General features: G+C 47.9%; 1 protein-coding gene across 8 annotated transcripts in view; it reads right to left on the reverse strand.

Annotated features, from left to right (window-relative positions):
* The window catches only part of MATN4 (matrilin 4), a 211210-nt gene that overhangs the window by 75149 nt on the left and 116714 nt on the right, over positions 1-19347 (reverse strand). For all 8 annotated transcript variants that reach the window (XM_086932307.1, XM_086932305.1, XM_086932304.1 and 5 more), the window contains one exon: positions 1437-1559. In XM_086932307.1, the coding sequence (XP_086788433.1) occupies positions 1437-1559 (123 nt within the window). The remainder of the gene's footprint in view (positions 1-1436; positions 1560-19347) is intronic.

A 19347-nucleotide genomic window follows, 5' to 3' on the forward strand; every position in this document is an offset into this window, starting at 1 on the left:
CTCAGAAGGAAGTAGAGGGAGCCCTGACATGTCAGGCCACTAATCAAAATACCACAAGGCAGAGTTATCAAAGTCTTAGGGCCTAATCACGAGTTTAGCGGTGTGAGTGTAGGCTGCCACACCACCGCCCTGCTCCCACACTGCTGTTAGAAAGGCACCGCAATGGGAGCACAAAACCACGTTGCTGCAAAGCATGGACTGTGAAGTCTATGTCATGCAGGAACTGGGGGTGCATGCAGACAGGGAGAGCACACCATGTGTCCCCCTGCATGCATCCCCTGGCCCAGAGGTAGCATCCCCGGAAGGCCCCCTTAGTTTACTAATTGCCACATTTTTCTTGGTGGGCTCACCGCCATGAAAACTGTGGCTGTGATGAAACTCGTAAAATGCTTGGTGGTGCAACAATGGAACCCCCAGCAATTTGCTGGGCCAGACCTCTGCGCCACAGCCGAGGAATCACGGATCCCCAGCGATTGTGGCGGTCCTGTGGTGGTGGGATCACCACACTTATAATGCAGTGGTCGGACCGCCAGTGCAGGGATTCCTGCAACGCCACTGCAAGTTTGACAGTCCGATGGACAGCCAAACTTGTACTCAGGCCTTAAAAAACTTTAGCCTTCCCTGCATTCAGAGTTAGCTAGCTGAGTAACGCCCAGGCAGCAATAACACAAAGACAGGATTTATATTGCTTCCAAAGTGTTTGTTGGCCACTTTCTAAGCTATGGATGATTTGCATATTGTCAGCATAAGTAAAAAACCTGAGAACGAATGCGCCAATATGATTAGCCAGGGGTGAAACATACACATAGAATAAAGTACTGGTTAGGGCTGAACTCTGAGAAACACCAGTGGTGATGACTTTAAACAGTGGCAGTCAAAGTTTACTATGATCCAGCCCATGCTGGTATATTTTTATGTTGGTTACGGAATTTTACTTTATTTTTGCTTATGTTTTTGTTTAAGTCTTTTTGATTAAGTGACTTATGTATTTCTTATTGTAGGCTCTGCTTAATTGTTGCTGCACGGGCATTCGTTTGCACATTATAAATAATATTCAACTTCTAAACCTAAATATAACCTTATCTATGTCTTTTTTCAACACTATCCACCTTTTCATCATCATCACTAAAAATTATACTTGTAAGTAAATTCATAAAATGCTAACCAAAGTTTCATTACTATTCCTAAAAATGTTGACTGTTTACTGTAACTTAATGTGTTTAATTAATTTACATTGTTATTATCTTTTTTCATTGTGTCATTTCTTCGTGTTTGATTTGTGGTTATTGCATTCGTTTAATATGATTTGTTTAGTTAGACATAAAACCTTGTTGTCAACCTCTGAAAAAGGTAATGTTGAACATAATTGTGTACACTTCGTGAAATCAGAACATCACACTTCTATGGAACAGCTTAAATAAAGTAAGTAACCTTACGAGAGCATGATTTTCCATCGGCTCCTAGCCGGTATCCTGGATTACATTCACAGTAATAGGATCCTGGCACACTGACGCAGGTGTGGTCACAACCATGGTCCATTTCAGTGCACATATCTATAGCTGAAAGACAGAATGCAGAAGCATACCATTAGGGATTCAAAATGCATTAAATGTTTGAAACAGTTGAATCTCAACAACGTGATTTCTGCCATGTGTATAAAATTAAATGTGACCCAGTTACTGTATGCATGTATACTTATATATGCGTTCTCACATGAAATATGAAGGTTGTCAAATTTGATTGTCATTAGCACAACAAAAGCCATCCCTTGATTGTAGAGATGATAGCATGTGCCATGTTCTCACAACCTACGTAATGAGATTATATTAGCTGTTTTATCAATTCTACTCCTGAAAAAATAGCATGGTGTATACACCATTATATAATCTAGCATAATGCACTATTTATTACCATTTTTCAGGCGAGTGCATCATGACAAACTCTAGACTTTCCCTCTTGTGAGTCACGACTCCTCGCCACACTAAACAATGATCATAATGAGCATATTAAAATCAGACCCCTATGCATGTATACTATTTGATATAGCTTACACCCGTTATTTGGAAAGAGACAACACTGCAGTGTGTGTTATTATTCAATAGAACAAGAATAAAAATAACATTATCAATTAGCAAATGTTCTTGAAATTGCAAAAGTAAGTTGTGGCTATGGTAGTTTTCTGCACGTCTTTAGGTTTTTAGTCCAGGTAACAATAAGCAATGGAGCAGGCACCCATGACACAGATATATCATCCACTAAAGTATGAATGTATATGAACGCAGATCTTAACTCTTTACTATTAATAAAATGATAACCTTCAAATGTATTACTTTCTTTAAGAAAGTTGTTCAATGGACTCGAATAATTTATTGTAGGAAGGTGGAATCAGGCTATATGGTTACCCCCACTTTTTCCAGGTGTTTTGCTGATTTTCGACTTAGTTGGACTGGGACCCTGCAATTCAAGGTCCCAGTCTATCTGCTTTCTCTCTAAAATGGATTCACTGGACATTAGGTGCATGCCAGATTGTTACTGAGTTACCTTGTGAGCCCCTAGTATATGGTACCATAGGTACCAAGGGTATAGGTACCCCAGAGGCCTACCAGGGGCTGAAGCATGTATTATGCCACCCCTGGGACGCCTTCCAAAATAACACCACAGGTCTGCACTTGCAGCCTGGGTAAAGTGGTGTAAGCATCCCTTACTGGGATATAGTATATCTATATCCACCATTTAAAACAGACACATATTAACCTGTAAGTAACTCCTATGGCAGGCCTTGACAATCCTGAAGGCAGAGTCCTTGGTTTTGTATCAGAGGGTGCCCTAGCATGAACTGAGCCCCTCTGCAGTTTTCGTAATCCCATCCTTATAGCTGTTCTGATATAGGGCCATACCATATACTCCTAGCTTTGGTTTGGCTTTATCAAAACATGTCGTGTTTGGTATCAAACACTTTGGAATACTACCCTTCTGCCAGTTCTGGCAGCGGGGGTAGCATTCCACCCTTCTAGAGGGAGAAGACATGTACACACTTAATTACCCAGTAAATGTTTAAAAGAGCCTCAGCAGCACAAAATGGATGCTGCTGCCACAGACACAATTCTGACCTCCTGCTGCTGGATGAAACTCCGGCAGGGGAGGCCTGGACAATAGGTTTCCTGCCCAGGGAGGTGCTAGCACATCCCCAGACAGGCTTTAGTGTATTGGGGCAGGGTGGGTTGCATTCAGTGAATGCTTTTCGGACAATGCCTGGGGCACACAAGGTGCTCCATGCATTTCCCAGTTCAAACCGGTTGCTTGGGCACTCAGCCCCAGCTCTGGCGTGAAACTGGACAAAGGGGAAGGGGTGTAACCATCCCCCCTCCAGGTCCTCCCATAGGTGGGACCCTAGAGTTAGTCCATCCTCTAAACTTAGCATAAGTATAGGAACCCAGTCACTGAGACTTTAGATTACCCTGGACGAAACTCTGAAAATGAAATCCTGGACCTTCGACATTCCATACTGACTGGAAGATGGAATAAATCTCCCTTGGGGTCAAGGAGGGACCTCCCTGTTCAAACAGGCACCAAAGAAGCATATTGCCGGTCTGTATTTTCGAGGCTCCTGCCAGATCCCGAAGAATCTGCGACACAGGACATGAACTTCCAGACATCTCCGAGGCTGACACGAGTCCCCAGCAAAGCTGAGACCTGTAGCTATCACGAGAGACGTGGGACCAGACCTCCTGGACATCATGCAAGTTTGTAAGTGCACCTACTTCCCGAAGTTTCCCGAATTTGTGCATTGGGCAATTTGTTGCCCTTGCCCAGGGTACCTTTTGCACAGAAGCTAAGAAGCCTACACTCCATGAGTGTCCCGTGTGTTCATTTTCTTCACCGCAGCTTGAGGCTCCTTTGCAATCTCTAGTCCGTTGGCTTGTGGGTCCCCACGAAGGACACTCCTTTGTTTCTTGAGCTTTCCTGGTTGCTTCAGATGTGCACTGACTGCCCTCCAAAGGGTGAGACCCTCAAACCTTACAGGTCTGCACCGAAGCCAATCTTTGCTTCTTGCGTGGGTTGCTGTTGCCAAGGCTTGTTGGGTCCAATCCAGATTCCGATGCTGCAGCACTCGATATCCTTTGTGGGACAGCTTGAATCCAGCTCCTGGTCATTGTTGATGCCTCCTGGTCCTCGTGGCTGAAGAGTCAAGCTTCACCTACTTCACTTGAAAGCAACCGACATCGGCTGGCATCTTCTTGTCGCCATCCTGGTCACTGGCTAGTGACTCAGACTCTGTCCCCTCTGATTTAAGGTTCTTCAGATCTCCAATCCACCCTTGGATCCACCCAGCCACTTTTCCTCTGGTCGCCTGCAGCACTTCTTCGCAGCTCTCAATTGGAATCAACGATGAAACCCAACACGAAAAGACACCTATGCACCCGGCTTCCCTGGGTGAGGTAACACGAGTACTCCGGTGCTCCCATGGGTCTTGACTCTCGAAGTGTCCTAGTCTAAAGGAGTTTCACCGCAGTCCACTCCTAAGTGTCTTCAAACTGTAAAATTGTAACTTAAACTTTCCTCATAGAAGTCTAAGGTGATTTGCGGCTGTGTTTAGTCACTGCACGCATCCCCCGTGGGTCTCCTGTGTCCCTACCTTGGGTGGTTCCTGGTTGCCACGGCGGTTCTACAGGCCCTAGGCCTCACTTCTATCCCTCACGTGGTTCTTATACCACTATTTTAGTATATGGTTTGTGAGGCCCCTAGGGCAAAATGTATACTGTGCTATTTACTGTGTGCTATTTAAAGTTCTTGTATTGTACTTTTGCCTCTAGCCTCATAAAGAGACTAGAGGGGTTGTGTTTAGAATAAATACATATATATTTGATATATACCTGGTGTGGTGCTCTTTCATTTGATTATTGAAGAGATTAAAGACTAGAAAAACAAGCTGCTTTACATTCCTTCAAGACTTAGCCTGAAGGCTGCTCTCCACAGCTACCACTAGGATAGCTTTCTATAAGGTTGCCTTAAACCTACCATTAATAAGGGTCGTTTGGACTGGTGCAAGGTGCCCACTAGAATAGTGGATATCATATGCCAGGCAAACTTCTCATGCTCTGGATGCTTGTGATTGACTTAGTGGGTCTGACACTTCGAACCAAGTGGCACCATCGAATTTGCAGGAAATTCCACAAGCAAGTACCGGACTGGAGGCTTTAGTAACAGTAAATGAATATCTTTGAATATTGTGGGACTTACTAATACGTTTTCTGACCCTTTGAGGATTATGTGATAAGGGCACGTATAAAAAAGGTCATAGTACTCACAACATATAATATGACCTTGGGTCCTCTGATTAAATCATCGGCAGAGACATAAATGTCCGAATATTCGACGGCCTTTGTCAGTTGTATTATTGGTACTTGTGACTTGTCAGATGTATGGAAGTTCAAAAGGAGCATATCTGGATGCTCAGAATACATTCCTTTGTAATTTCAAAAGCTAATTGTGGTGCTAACAGGAATCCAAAAGCAATATATATATTCTCAAGCTTTATGAAAAAGCACAGTGTTTTCCAAAGATAATATGCATATGACGAGTGACAGAAGAAATTGCTAAGAGTTAGACCACATCCTTCCTTCAGGTAAGGAACAAAACACGTCTGCTTAATGTATGTTATATGTGTTATCATTCGAATTGAATAATTATATTAAGAATAGGCATTTATATTGCACGTAACACAAATGCAGTGGTTTCTATAAAAGCAGATACACTTGGCGTTGTAAGATAACTCAGTGGGTTAATGCTGCCTCCGTTGAAATGTGTGGCGAACTTGAAGACCATACGTTTAAATCTCTTATAACCAATTTTACCATTCAGCCTTCTAAAGTTGGTAAAACAAGTACCCCTAAGTTGGAGTTGGGTAAAAATAAAAAATAGCAATACTGTGGTAACATTAGCATCTGAAAAAGCAAGTACAAGTGTCTATTTGTGTGTGTGTGTGTTTATGTCCCTTTGTATTCATGCAAAAGGTATGCACTTTCACAAAAGGATGGGGATTAAGGTCATGAATTTTCTTTGAAGAGTGTGGGTTAGTCTTTGATCTCTCACCTCTTACAAAGGCCAGGGGTGTAATACAGGCTCTTGGAAGCCCTGAGGCACCCACCAAAAAACAAAGTGGCCAGCTCCTGCCAGCAGCCACAGTGGGTGCTGGCTGGGGAGCTGGCAGGGGCCACGTGGACCTTGGGACTTCCTCCACAGCCCCTAATACATTTTACAGCTTTTACAATTTTTACACAAAATATATGCTCTCATCAGTTCCCACAATGGGTATCGGCTAGGCAGCCGGTAGGCCCAACAAAAAAAAACCTGTGGGTGTCCCAGATGGGGCCAGGACGCCCACAAAAACAAAATACAGAGGAAGGGAAGAAGTTATAGGTTAGAAAGTAAATATTTTTTGGTGCATGGTCGTGTCCCAATCTAGGCATGGGCACCCCCAGCATAATTTTTAGGTGTTGTGGAGGACTTCATTGAGTGCAGCTCTCCCCCAGAAATACTTAAAGATAATTGTATGTTTCCAGTGGTCTATCCAGAATAACATCTGGAAAATTCATTGATAATTTTAAGTATTCCCAGAGCCGGAGCTTTGGCTCTTCAGTTTGGCAATGCATGACTCTCTTGATGTTGTTCTTATGGTTACATTATGTGGCTTGAGGAGTGTAAAAGTAAGAGTCTGACACTTGTTTAAAGTTGTTTTCATTTCAAATGCTTTATTTAAGTGTTTATTGACATGTGTTGTAATGATCCATTGATCCCTTGTCAAAACTATTAGGTCTGCCTTTCATATATTGACAGTGACGTACATTTAAAAAAACTTAGAAAGTCACTGAAAATTCAAAAAGTTAAAGCGATAGTTATAGTTAGGTATTCAAACAAACCTTAGATTCACTGAAAAATCAAAGCTTTAAGTGATATTATAGTTAGGTCACAATGCCAGTTGCAACATAACACTTTAAGCTAAAAAAGACAATGAAATTCACCAGTTATAGTTAACTGAAGTAATTATTACTTGTGCCCTGAAGTAACTCACAAACCAGTTTAAAAGAATAGAGAAAATGTTTATAATCAATAAAGACACCAACATGATCAAACTTGAATAAGGGGAATTAGAGAAATTACTTTTTAAAATGTTTTAAAAGAAAAAGGTCCTAGAAAAAAGGAGAGCACCGATTTATAGTATCAGCTCACAGTTAACCTAGAAATAGGTACAATGTCAGGCTGACTGTGAGGGAGCATATATCAGACACACAAACTGGCAGATGCATCAACGTAGCCTTTTGCTATTCCTAAATAGCGATTTTTAAGGAATCGCTATTTAGGAATAGCAAAAGCCTATGCATGTAGGAATCGCTATTAAAATAGCCATTCTAAACATTCCTTAATTGCTACTTGCAAATTGCTAGTCGCAATTAAGGAATTCTGTCCCATTCATTACTATGGGCCTACAGGCCCATAGGAATGTATTGGAGATTGCATGAGCAATTTGCGAGTACAAGTAGATACTCGCAAATTGCTCATGCAATTTTAAGGGTGCAAGGGTGTCAAAATGACACCCTGTTGCACCCCCTGAAATTGATCTATGCACATATGTTGCACACACACATGCCCTAAGGGCATGTGTGTGCACAACATGAAACTTTGAAAAATGCACAAAAGTGCTTTTTTCAAAGTTATAGGATATTACCATGAAGTCCAACTTCATGGTAATTTGCTCCCCCTATTAGCGAATTCGCTTTTTTAAAAATTTTATACATTGCATTTACAGAATCTCAATTTGGTATTCCTTAAATGCAATCGCAATTTAAGGAATCTCAATTTAGAGATTCCTTAAATTGCGATTTTTGCGTTTGGGATGATGCATCCCAAATGCAAAAATACCGGGAGCAAAGGGGCAGATTCTGTGAATCTGCCCATTTGCTCCTGGTATTTACTTTGATGCATATGCCTGTAAGTTGCCAAACTGCCTTTAAAGTCATTGATTTTGCTAACAGTCACAACTGAATTTCGAAGACACTTAAGTACCTACAACACAGAGATGCATGTGCTACCTTGCCCCAGTTCTAAGTTTCATTGGATGGTTTACTTCTTTTTTTGGGGGCCACCAGTGGGGCAAGGCTGAAAACTGTAGCCGCAGAGCTCCTCGATGCCAGATGTCCTAACCTCAAAGTCTCACTGAACCAGTTTTCAGCATGTCAAAATGCTCCAAGCTGGACAAACCTGGTTTTCTTGCCCACATGAAATGGACCCTCCTCGGCCAAGCTTTAGCACATTGTAGGGGTCCTCCAGAAGAGGAAAAAGTGACTAGGACACACTTTCCTCAAAACTCTATTTGGTTACTTGTGCAGCCCCCAGGTTCTTTAGGCTTGGGGGCAGATTTACAAGCCCCTTGCGCCTTATTTACGCCGCTGTTGCGTCACTTTTGTGACGCAGCGGCAGCGCAAATCCTGCTCCATGGTGAGGGGGTACTTACAACGTGACGCATCTGGGAGATGCGTCACGTTGTAATGCCCTGCGCCACATGTAGGCGTTCCTGTGCAGTGGGGGGCGTTCCGGCGCAGGAACGCCTCCTAAAAGTGACTAAGTGAAATCTACAAGATTTCACTCAGTCACTTTTAGGCCCTTGCCTCGTCAAAACCCTGCGCCTGCCTGAAGCAGGCGTAAGGATTGACGCAGCATTAACTAGATAGGGCCCCCAGAGCATTGCTGGAGCTGCGTTGCGCTTGCGACGCAACTCCAGCAATGCGTCACTTTTACGACACAGATGCGTCACACATCTGTGCCGTTTTTTGCCCCAAGGTGCGCCGCATTGGAAATGCGGCGCATCCATGATGGCGGAGCTGTGGCGCACAATAACTGGCACATCCCTGCTGATTTGCAGGGATGCGCCAGTTATTGTAAATATGCCCCTAGGTCTTTTTTAGTCCTGGGCTAGGCACTACGCTACGCTCGCGGAGTTTGCAAAGTTTGCGCAACTTCGCACTACGCGAGCTGCACGTAGCACAGTGCAAACATGCGTAGTGCAGCGCTCATTTTTTGCTTGTTTGCGGTCCTGAACGTCATGTTCGCGACCGTGAGCAAGCAAAATTACATCCCGGCGAGATTCTCAACGCTGGGAGGTAAGGTTTCTCATTGTGAGTGGTTGCGCATGCTCGCGACCGCTCTCAATGAGAAACTCCCAGTTCGCGTTGAGAAAGCTGCAGCTCGAGTAATAATCTACTCGAGCAGCAGAAAACTACAGCTCGCACTGTGCAAGATGCGGTTTTCAATGATTGCACAGTGCCGGATGCGTGTCCGCACTGTGCAATCATTGAAAACACATCTTGCACAGTGTGAACATGCTACTAAAGAACTCCCGAGGCTTCGCCGGGAGCAACGCTTACTTTTAATCCCCCCTGACCTTGGTCATCGCTCGCTCGCTGTGCCCCTCAGCTGCGCTTTGGACTTCCTGCGCACGGCAGCACTTTTACCTGCCTCCATCTTCTCCCTTCTGCACGCCACCCAGAGCGCCTCCCGCTGATCGTCTCCTCCTGAGACGGGCGAGATCTCCATCTTGGGCGGCTCTGGGTCAGCGGTGCAGCGTTTGGGCCCCTCCCCCCCAGACTAGTACTTCAGGCGCACTGTGGTCATCGCGCCGACTATTCAGTCTACAGAACTCCCGAGGCTTCGCCGGGAGCAACGCTTACTTTTAATCCCCCCTGACCTTGGTCATCGCTCGCTCGCTGTGCCCCTCAGCTGCGCTTTGGACTTCCTGCGCACGGCAGCACTTTTACCTGCCTCCATCTTCTCCCTTCTGCACGCCACCCAGAGCGCCTCCCGCTGATCGTCTCCTCCTGAGACGGGCGAGATCTCCATCTTGGGCGGCTCTGGGTCAGCGGTGCAGCGTTTGGGCCACTCCCCCCTAGCCACTCCCCCTCATGTGTCCCTATATTATGGTTGGCCAGTCCCGGCAGCGCAGCGGACGGGCGCAGCGGGCGCGACGAAGGCGCGCCGAAGTTGCGCCTAAGTTAAGCCCGTCTGCGCCCGTCCGCGACGGGCCGGGACCAGGGGCCACAGATTCTGTCCTTCCCCTGGCGTACTCTTCTGCCCAACTGCTTTCCTTTTCCGCCCCTGTCCCTCTTTCTCCCTCTGTGGTTCAACACTTATCTTCGCACGGTATCTATGTTCCCAACCCTTCTTTTTTTTTGTTTTTTTTTAATTTTTGAAAACCTTTATTGTGCATAAGTAGCAGAACAAATACGGGCCCACAACCTTCAGGCCGGCCACGGCGTGATATCAGCACAAGTGCAAGCAATACAGTCCCCCCGCGGATATAGTCAGCGTAGCAAGCAATGAACAGTACATTGGAGAGAGTCATGCCCCCGGGGGAGAGGATAAATGAAGGTTAATTTTTCAATTTTTTTGTCGTTTTCATCAGAAGAAGGTAGTGAAGATAAAATAATAAGAAGATTCGAGTCCGCACAGTAACTTCACACTACGGGTAGGTGACGTTATATCTGAAAACAGCAACGGAGGCTTAACAACCAGTACTATATGGCGGTGCAAAGCAGAAGCGAACATTCTATTAGCATTTATGCACCCCAAACATCGTCGCCCCTTCCCTACCATACCCAACCCAAACCCGGAGTCGAACCAAAGTAAAGCGCAGAAAATAGAAAAGAAGGCCCATAGAACTAAGATAATATCAAGTTACCCCACCCACCCTGCAACATTGTGGAGGCTACGGCCTGCCCCCCCCCCCACAGAGTGCCTGTCGCCCCGTAAAACCCGAAATATAGACAAGAGAAGAAGAAGAAAAGAAGAAAAGAAAAAGAACATTAATACCTTTAATATAGGGAGTGAGAGAGAACGAATCTATCCACCGTCCCAAAAAGAAGAAGGAGGGGGGGGAGGAGCCCACTCGATACCAAGTCGCCCGGAGATCCCAACCCTTCACTTAGACCCACAGCATAAACATCGGCAATCCTGGAAGTCAAAACAGAATCAAACAGCCTTACAATACAGTCGTGTAGAAGCGTCGTGCAATGCGCACCCAGTAAACACATAAGCCAGTTTCAACCCCATCCCCTTCAGCCAGCTAAATCAGTCTGCAGTGAGAGGGCAGCTCAGCCCTGTCCCGAACGTGGATGTAACCTCTCACAGACTTCCCCGGGAGAGCCTCTCCCCCCGCGTACATCAGGGCAATATGGCCGCCTGAAAGAAGAAGACGAAGCAGGATCCCAAAATGGCCACCGTCCATCTGCACAAGTTCCTTTGTCCTCCATGTATAAGTCCGTAAAGGCCACTGAGGAGTAGAGAATCCACTAGGATGAGGGTGAAGACCACCAGCCAGAAGTCGGCACATAGTCCCCAAATAAACTCAGTGGTGCAGGCGGCAAAAAGTCACGCCCGGAGGGAAGGGGAAACAATGTAGCGGTCACGGGGCTGCAGGGCTGCAAGCCGCAGGCTTTGGTAGAGGCAACCGTAAGTGTAGCACCAGCACAGGCATGGTGAAACATTGTAGCATCATGTAGTGGCAATGGCAGATTCTCACTCAGCTGGGGGCAGGCGTCGCGTTCGCGATTCACGGTGGTCAACATGGCGTCAAGTTGAGCATCCAGTGCTTTGAAGCCATCGTACATCTCCGAGCGGAATTCACGGAGGGCGGCCAGGATAGTGTCATAGGATATTGCGGGTCGAGGTTCCCTGGAAGCGAGGTCCTGCACCGGCGTTCTCAAAGCAGTGTCCCGCGCCGGAAGGGCAAGGCAGTCGACAGTCAGGAGCGTACAAACTTTCTCCGGCCGCGGGAGAACAAAGGGAACCATGGCGTCGGGCATTCGATACTGGAGCCGGGGGGGCGCCTCATAGGCGAGTATCCCCAGGGGACCTCGACACCGCCAGCACTAAGGGTAAAACGATCACACCTCCCATCCGCCGTTCCCCGCAGGCTGGGCAGTGGGAGAAGTCAATAGACGTCGCTGTGCTGTTCGCCGGACACCATGCGCCGCTCACCTTCCACCCGGAGTGACAACAAAGGGAACCACCATCCACGGGCTTCCCAAATCGGCTGTTCCAGTCCAGGCGCAGTCCGCATTGGATGTCAGCTGTAATGCAGCGGCGACTGCCTCACTTGGGAAAGCGCCGCCACGGAGCCATCTGCCCCAGCTGAGCGGATCGCATCCGATTCCCAGGAGCCGACGACGAGCAGCAACAGGCGAAGGTCCGGGGCGGGGAGCCACACTTCGAGTTTCCCCAGCACCCGGGCACGCCAGGAAGTCAAAAACGGGTCCACAGGCTCAGCTCGTCTCCATGCACAATCCGCCGCCGGTTTTGAGCAGGAAGGACGACAGGATTTCTTAGCGGAGCTCAAGGATCGGCGGAGCCGGGCGACTACACGTCCGCTCCGGTCGCCATCTTGGCTCCTCCCTCGTTCCCAACCCTTCTTGTTCGTGCCCCGTCTCTCCCACTCTTTTCTCCTCTATTTCTCCTATGTCTCCTGCTACTGACACCACTTCCGGTTCTCCTGCTGTCTCGGCTATTCTTCTAAACACTCGCTCTGCTGTTAAAAATCAGTTAGCCCTCTTCAACCTCTTGGACACTGACTCCCCGGATTTCCTTTTCCTCACCGAAACTTGATTCTCTTCTGACTCACTCCCGGATCTTCTTGCTATCCTTCCTAGCTCCTACTATGCCCTTCGCGCTGACCGCCCTGATGGTAAAACTGGCGGTGGTGTGGCGATGATAGTCCGCTCTTCTATGAAGTTCCAGCTTCTTCCGCACCCCCGCATACCCAGTGTTGATTTTTTGGTGGCTCGCTCTCTTAATCTCCCGGTTCCTCTTACGGTGGTACTCATGTACCGCCCCCCTCTAAGCATGCCATCATTTGTATCTACCCTGCAGGACCTCCTGGCCACTTTGGCTGTAAACAATTCCTCGCTGCTTCTGCTCGGAGACTTTAACTTCTGGCCGGGTGATCCGAGGGAGGACTCCTCCTCCAAAGATTTCTCTGCCACACTGCGGTCCCTTAATTTTTCACCTCACGTCTTGGCCCCTACTCACACCCACGGTCATATCCTGGACCAAATCTGGTCCTTACGTTGCAATCTCTCGGCCACCTCTATTCTTCCCTGTGTCTGGTCGGATCACTTCATGATCTCCTTCCCCATTCACTTGGCCCAAGCCGAGAAAGCCCCCTTGCCTAAAAACATCTTGGCTCGGAGCTGGAACAAGACTGATCTTAATGATCTCTCTTCCCTATTGTCGTCATCTGCTCCTACCCTGACTGACCTGCCTCTGGAAAGTCAGGCGGATGCCATCACCGCTTGGCTTTCTTCCGCTTGCGACCAGGCCGCTCCTCTTAAAAAGATTAAATATGCTCGCCGCCATGACGCTCACATGTGGTTCTCCAATGACCTCAAATCCCTGAAACTTGAACTCAGGCGCTCGGAGCGTCACTGGCGACGCAACTACTGCCCTACCCTTCGCCTCAAATACAAAGCCCTCCTCATTAACTACAAAAAAGCTATTTTAGCGGCCAAATCCAAATATTTCACTGAGCGAGTGGCCCTTTCTGCCAACAAATCTCGCGAGATCTTTTCCCTAGTGCACAGTCTTGCCACCTCAGACCGCGCCTCTCTCTCACCTGCCCCCTCTCAATCTCTCTGCCACTCTTTGAATGACTACTTTATCAATAAAATCATCACCATCAAGGCCAACATTCCTATTGTGCCTCGGCCTGACTCATCTGATCATTTTCACCCGCCTTCCTCTGCCCTGGATCACTTTGACCCAATCTCATCTGAGCTCTTCCTTGACCTGCTTGTCAAGGTTAAGTCTGGCTCCCCTGCGGACTGTGCTCCTGCACGGATCCTCAGAACCCTCTACACCAGCTGTCCCGTCCCCCCCCTTACCTTTCTCAATTCTTCCTTGGCTCTGGGTTGTGTCCCTTCTTCATTTAAATCTGCCATTGTTCTTCCTATCTTGAAGAAGGCTGGCCTGGACCCCTCCCTTCCATCTAATTTTAGGCCTATCTCCCTTCTCCCCTACCTAGGGAAGATCCTCGAAAGCTATGTGACTTCTTGCCTCTCCGCCTACATCGAGGACAACCATCTCCTGGCCTCCCACCAGGCGGGTTTTCGACCCGGCCACTCCACTGAGAGTGTGGTCCTCGCGGTCCTGGATGAGCTCAAGGGGAGGGCCGACAGTAACCTCCCCCAGGCCCTGGTCCTTTTGGACTTGTCCGCTGCGTTTGACACGGTCGATCATGCCATCCTTCTCGACCGTGTCAGCGCAGCGGGCATCCAGGGCACGGCCCTCTCCTGGATCGCGTCCTTTCTTCAGGGCAGATCACAGGCAGTCCACCTTTCTGATTTTTCTGCTCCTCCCCTTCCGGTCACTTCTGGGGTCCCACAGGGTTCCTCTCTTTCCCCCCTTCTTTTCAACCTCTACATCCGCCCTCTTGTTTCCTCCCTTCTTGAGCTGGGGGTCTCGGTGTACAACTACGCAGACGACCTCCAGCTCGTCTTTGATCTCTCATCCCCTGCTGACTCTCTTCCTAAATTCTGCTCTACTCTTGTCTTCATTTCTCAGTGGATGAGCTTCAATCATTTGAAGCTCAATCCCGATAAGACAGAGCTCGTCCTTACTGGTGGCTCGTCTAATCCTTGGTCCTCCGTTCACTGGCCCCTTTCCTTTGGCCCCCCTCCCTCCCCTGTTCCCTCTGTCCGGACTTTGGGCATCAAGATCAGCAATGACCTTTCCATGCATGCCCAAATTAGTTCCGTTGTGTCCTCTTGTTTTTCTTCCCTTCGCCTTATCCGTAAGATCTCCCGTTTTTTTTCTGTTGACGCCCTCAAAACCATCATCACGGCCTTGATTACATCCCGCCTGGATTATGGAAACGGCTTGTACGTAGGCATTCCTGCCTACGAGACTCGCCGTCTCCAAGCTATCCAAAACCAGGCGGCCCGCCTCATCCTTCATCTTCCTAAATCTGCTCACATCTCCCCGGCCCTTAAGACCCTCCATTGGCTTCCGGTTCACCTTAGGTCCCAGTTCAAACTTGCCTGCTTGGCCTTTCGGGCGCACTCTCGCTCTGCCCCGCTTTTCATTAACTCTTTAATCTCTTCCCATGCCCCCAGCCGCTCTCTTCGCTCTTCCTCCCTTTCCCTTCTTCACGTCCCACGTTTTCGTAAATCCCGCACCGGGGGCACCCGATTCTCCGTGCGGGCCCCCCAGATCTGGAACAATCTCCCTCTTTCTATTCGTTCTATTTCTATTTTTTCCCACTTTCGTAAAGCCCTCAAAACTTTTCTTTTCCTTCAGGCCTTCCCTGGTTAATTTCTCTGGGATCCTCTGTTTATACTGATTTGCCCCTAGCGCCAGGAAGCCGCTTGGCCGCAGTGCGCTTTAGAAATATTTTTTTCATTTCATTTCATTTCATTTCATTACTACGCAGCTTGCGTAGAGCTACGTGAAGTTCGCGTAGTGCGAAGTGCACTTTGCGTAGCTCTACTTCGCGAACTACGCCCACCCTTAGTCTTTTTCCAGCCAACTCGCCTTCAGGATCCAGCCCTAGGTGGTAAACAGGGATTTCTTGGCTATATGTTATGTTAGTATGAATTTGTAGAGCGCACGTTCACCCCAGGGTTTCTTGGCACTGTGTACCGCTGGGGAACCCGTCCTGGCTTTCCCTGTGAGATGGTCCCTATTGGGCATCCCCAAGGTGAAGCCAGGCATCCCCGGCAGCGAGGGGGCCGTTGTGGAGATTAGGCAAGCTATTGCCCAGAGTTGCAGCGTGGGACCCATGGTTAGAGAGGCACGAGATGAGATTTATCGAGCCCCCTGACATTGGTTCCGTACCCTGCAACGTCGGGAATCGAACCCTGGTCCCGGGCTGACCTCTGCTTCTGGGTCTGCCGCCTCTAACCGGTGAGCCACACTTCTCCATATCAGTCGTTCTGCTTTTTCTGGCCTTGGAGCTAGCGAACAGGAGGTCAACCACATGATCAATAGAGAGTAGTTCCAGTCCCTGTGTGTCGGCAGGAGCTATGGCTATTTATGCATTCTTCTTTTCACTGTCAGACAGAGTCTTTTTTCTTGAAAGATGTTTTTTCACAGGTTTAGTATTGTTTTAAGGGGAAATGCAGTCTTACAGAGGCGGAAAAAGGAAGATGGTGGATTGACTCCACCATGGAGAGCATGTCCCTAGAGTTGCTCCTGTGGCCTCACGCTGCATCACCAGGGGAAGGGACAGAAAATGCAGTGTATTGGCTGAGTATAGCTATGGATGTTACTGGGATTGAAGAAGAAGTTTGAAAAAGTTTCGATTGGATCCTACTAGTCTTCAAGCCATCTCAATGTGGAAGAGGTGTGGCGCAGCGGCCAGGGTGCCTGACTCCGGACCACAGGGCTCACTGTTCGATCCCCAGCTCGGGTGGCATGTTAGCCCAGCACCATGTGACTCTGGGCAATAGCTTGCCTAATCTTCCCGACCGCAACCGTCGGAGGTAGCTGTGCGCTTTAAAAATGCTGGCATTTATGTACGCTCTGGTTGCAAGGACTCCTAGGCATTCCTGGCTGCTGATTAGGTATGCGCACTGGCTCATTGGCCCTGTCTAGCTCCAGCTCGATGGAAACAAAGGGAGGTTGCTGTACTGTTCCTATGGAAAGTGAGGGAAGTTTTAGCTGGCATGACCACAGATGTTAGAGTAACATCCTGGGGCATCCATTTTGTTGGATGTAATGGCCTCACACACCCCGAAGGATGTCATGCTTCATCATCGGCGGTTGCTCCTCGTCGGGGAGGCGGTGCAATCCCCGACGGGCTCACCTCAAAGAGGGGCTCTTTGGCGGAGATCTTTTTCCAACTGCCTTATGGTGAGGTGGGGGTGTGTGGGTCGGGCTAGGTGTAGTGGTGTGTGGGGTATTAAAATGTAGCAAGGGGTACCGGAATTCAGTTTATTCTGGGGGTCCCCTGGCTGCAATTAAAAGGGGGGGTTAGCTCACTAGGTGTCAGCAGGTTAGGTCGGGTGACCCTAGATGAGACTAAAGGTGATGTTGGTCGACATGTTTCACGCAGTGGGTCTAGTCACCCGCGATTCATCAGGACCTTAATAATGTGCAAGGGAAAACATGCTAGTGTCATGTGTGTCAATTGTTACCTCTGTGGGTACTCCTATGCCTAATGGTTGAGGATTACATGCCACATGAGGGGTCGGCGGGACTAGACATCAGGGAAGAGCCCAAGGTTTTAGCTCCATTCTCCCGTGTCCGCGCAGTCAGACCTACCCTTCTCCGCCGAGCTCGAGACATGGCCCTCAGAAAGTCAGTGCACAGAAAGGACAAGACGCAGCCCACACCTCTACAACTGCCAGACTGGGAATGACCACTACGGTTACAGAGGACAAGGCTAGCAGACAGAAGCCAGTGGCAGCGAAAGGAGCTGCCTCCCGAGTTGGTAAACCAATCCTGAAATTGTTACATTTAGGTAAAGCAGCGGATCCCTTGCACACTGGGGGAGCTATGGATCTTTAATCAGAATCAGTATTCATTAACAATCTGGTGTGTGCGATTCTGCCCGATCATGAAAACACAGTTGAGACCCATTGTTAGCACCCCCTGTGGGGATTTGGTGCTCTTAGAGGCGGCTGATGCGGCAAGCAGCCTGCAACATGGAAAGCATACAGCAGAGATACTGCTGTAAGCTAACAGAGGGGGCACCACGGCTGAGGGTAGTAACATTGTTGCACTCAATGGAGACTGCTCTAGTGTCCAGATATCCCAGCATCAGAGCAAAGGGCCACCAAGTACATCGAAGGAGTGTGAAGTCAGGCTTGACAGCCCTACCTCAGATGGCTTACCTATCTCAGGCCTACAGGGAGTATCTGGCTCTGAGGGAGAAGAGCCTGTGGCAGACGATAGTACAACCAGCACCAGTACTAACTTTTAAAGCACAGAAAGGGAAACAGGACCAGGGCCAGGCCTCTGGAGTGGTTTACGAGATCTTACTATAGCCATCCTGCTATCCAGTGAGGCATGCTTCCTCTTAGACCCCGTACAATCCTCATAGGACACACACTTAACAACAAGCCCTACCCCTGGGAACAAGAAGGTTAAACCTAGATCTATTAAAAGCTTTAAAAAGGCTATCGATTCCTAAGGTACCCAGCAATATAATAGTGCTGTTACACGCACAAAGGGGGGGCCCGATGGCATGCAATGCATTTTTTCTGGGTGCCATGCTCCTTGATAGCTGACAACTCATTGGCAGCGTAAGGAGGGAGGATTCCTTTTTCAGGGCATAGGGTGGAGGGGGTGGGGCCACTGGCCTACATAAAGAAAAAGCCTCCTGGGTTATTTTCTGCTTCTTCTTTTTTTTTGTTGCAGATTTATATAGCGCAAACTCCACCCGAAGGTATTGGAGTACCAGTTACGTTACACAAGGACACATTCATTTTTTTCTCTTTTGGTAGGCATGGGGAGATTAAGTGATTTGCCCAGAATCACAGGATGTGGAGTTGACCCAGAGGCTCGAACATTGGTTTCCCAGCTCCAAAGTCAGCAGTCTAGCCGTAAGACCACAGTCTCTCCCCATCTTCTTGATGGCTTCAGTGCGGAGGAAGGGGGGCCAGGTTGGGAGGGGGGTTCAAGGGTGGTTGAAGGGGGATATGAGGAAACAAAAAAAGGGAATGGGGTCAAAGTGAGAAGTAATGTGGTACAGGGTTGTAATAGAGAGTGCATGAACATATATAACTTTGTTATCTTTTCTAACAAAGGCGTCAGGGTGAGTGAGTGTGGGTTGGTATTCAATAACTATGCTAACGCAATAAATAATGAGTTCCAATGGGGTTAGTTAGGTTTATCGGCTGCAATGTATCAGTTTTAAACATAGAAAGTAACCGCCAGCTTGTGCAGGAGGAACTTAAATTGTATAGGCCACATATTGCGCTTCTCATGGAGACTGACCTGGCTTTTAAAGATAGGGGTTTGCATAAACAGTTAGGCTACCAAACAATTGTTTGCACATCTCAGAGTGTCTCTATGAGAGGGGTAGCTATCCTAGTGAACAAACTATTTGAGTACAAAGAGTTTCTACTGATCATTGGGACAGAAGGGCAATTGCGCAGCTTGAAATTAATGGTATAAAATATGTGTTTCACACTTTATACGGACCGCATGTTGATGATCCTGCTGTATTTGATGAGTTAATGTCAGAGCTATTGGATTGGCTCGTGAGCTTTTAATCATGGGGGATTTTAACTGTATTATTAATTATGGGATTGAATCTACAAACCGGGGTGCTACTTTAAGAATGGTGAAAGTAAGGGC

This window comes from Lissotriton vulgaris, chromosome 7, assembly GCF_964263255.1.
Source record: "Lissotriton vulgaris chromosome 7, aLisVul1.2, whole genome shotgun sequence".
In the NCBI taxonomy this organism is placed as follows: Eukaryota; Metazoa; Chordata; class Amphibia; order Caudata; family Salamandridae; genus Lissotriton; species Lissotriton vulgaris.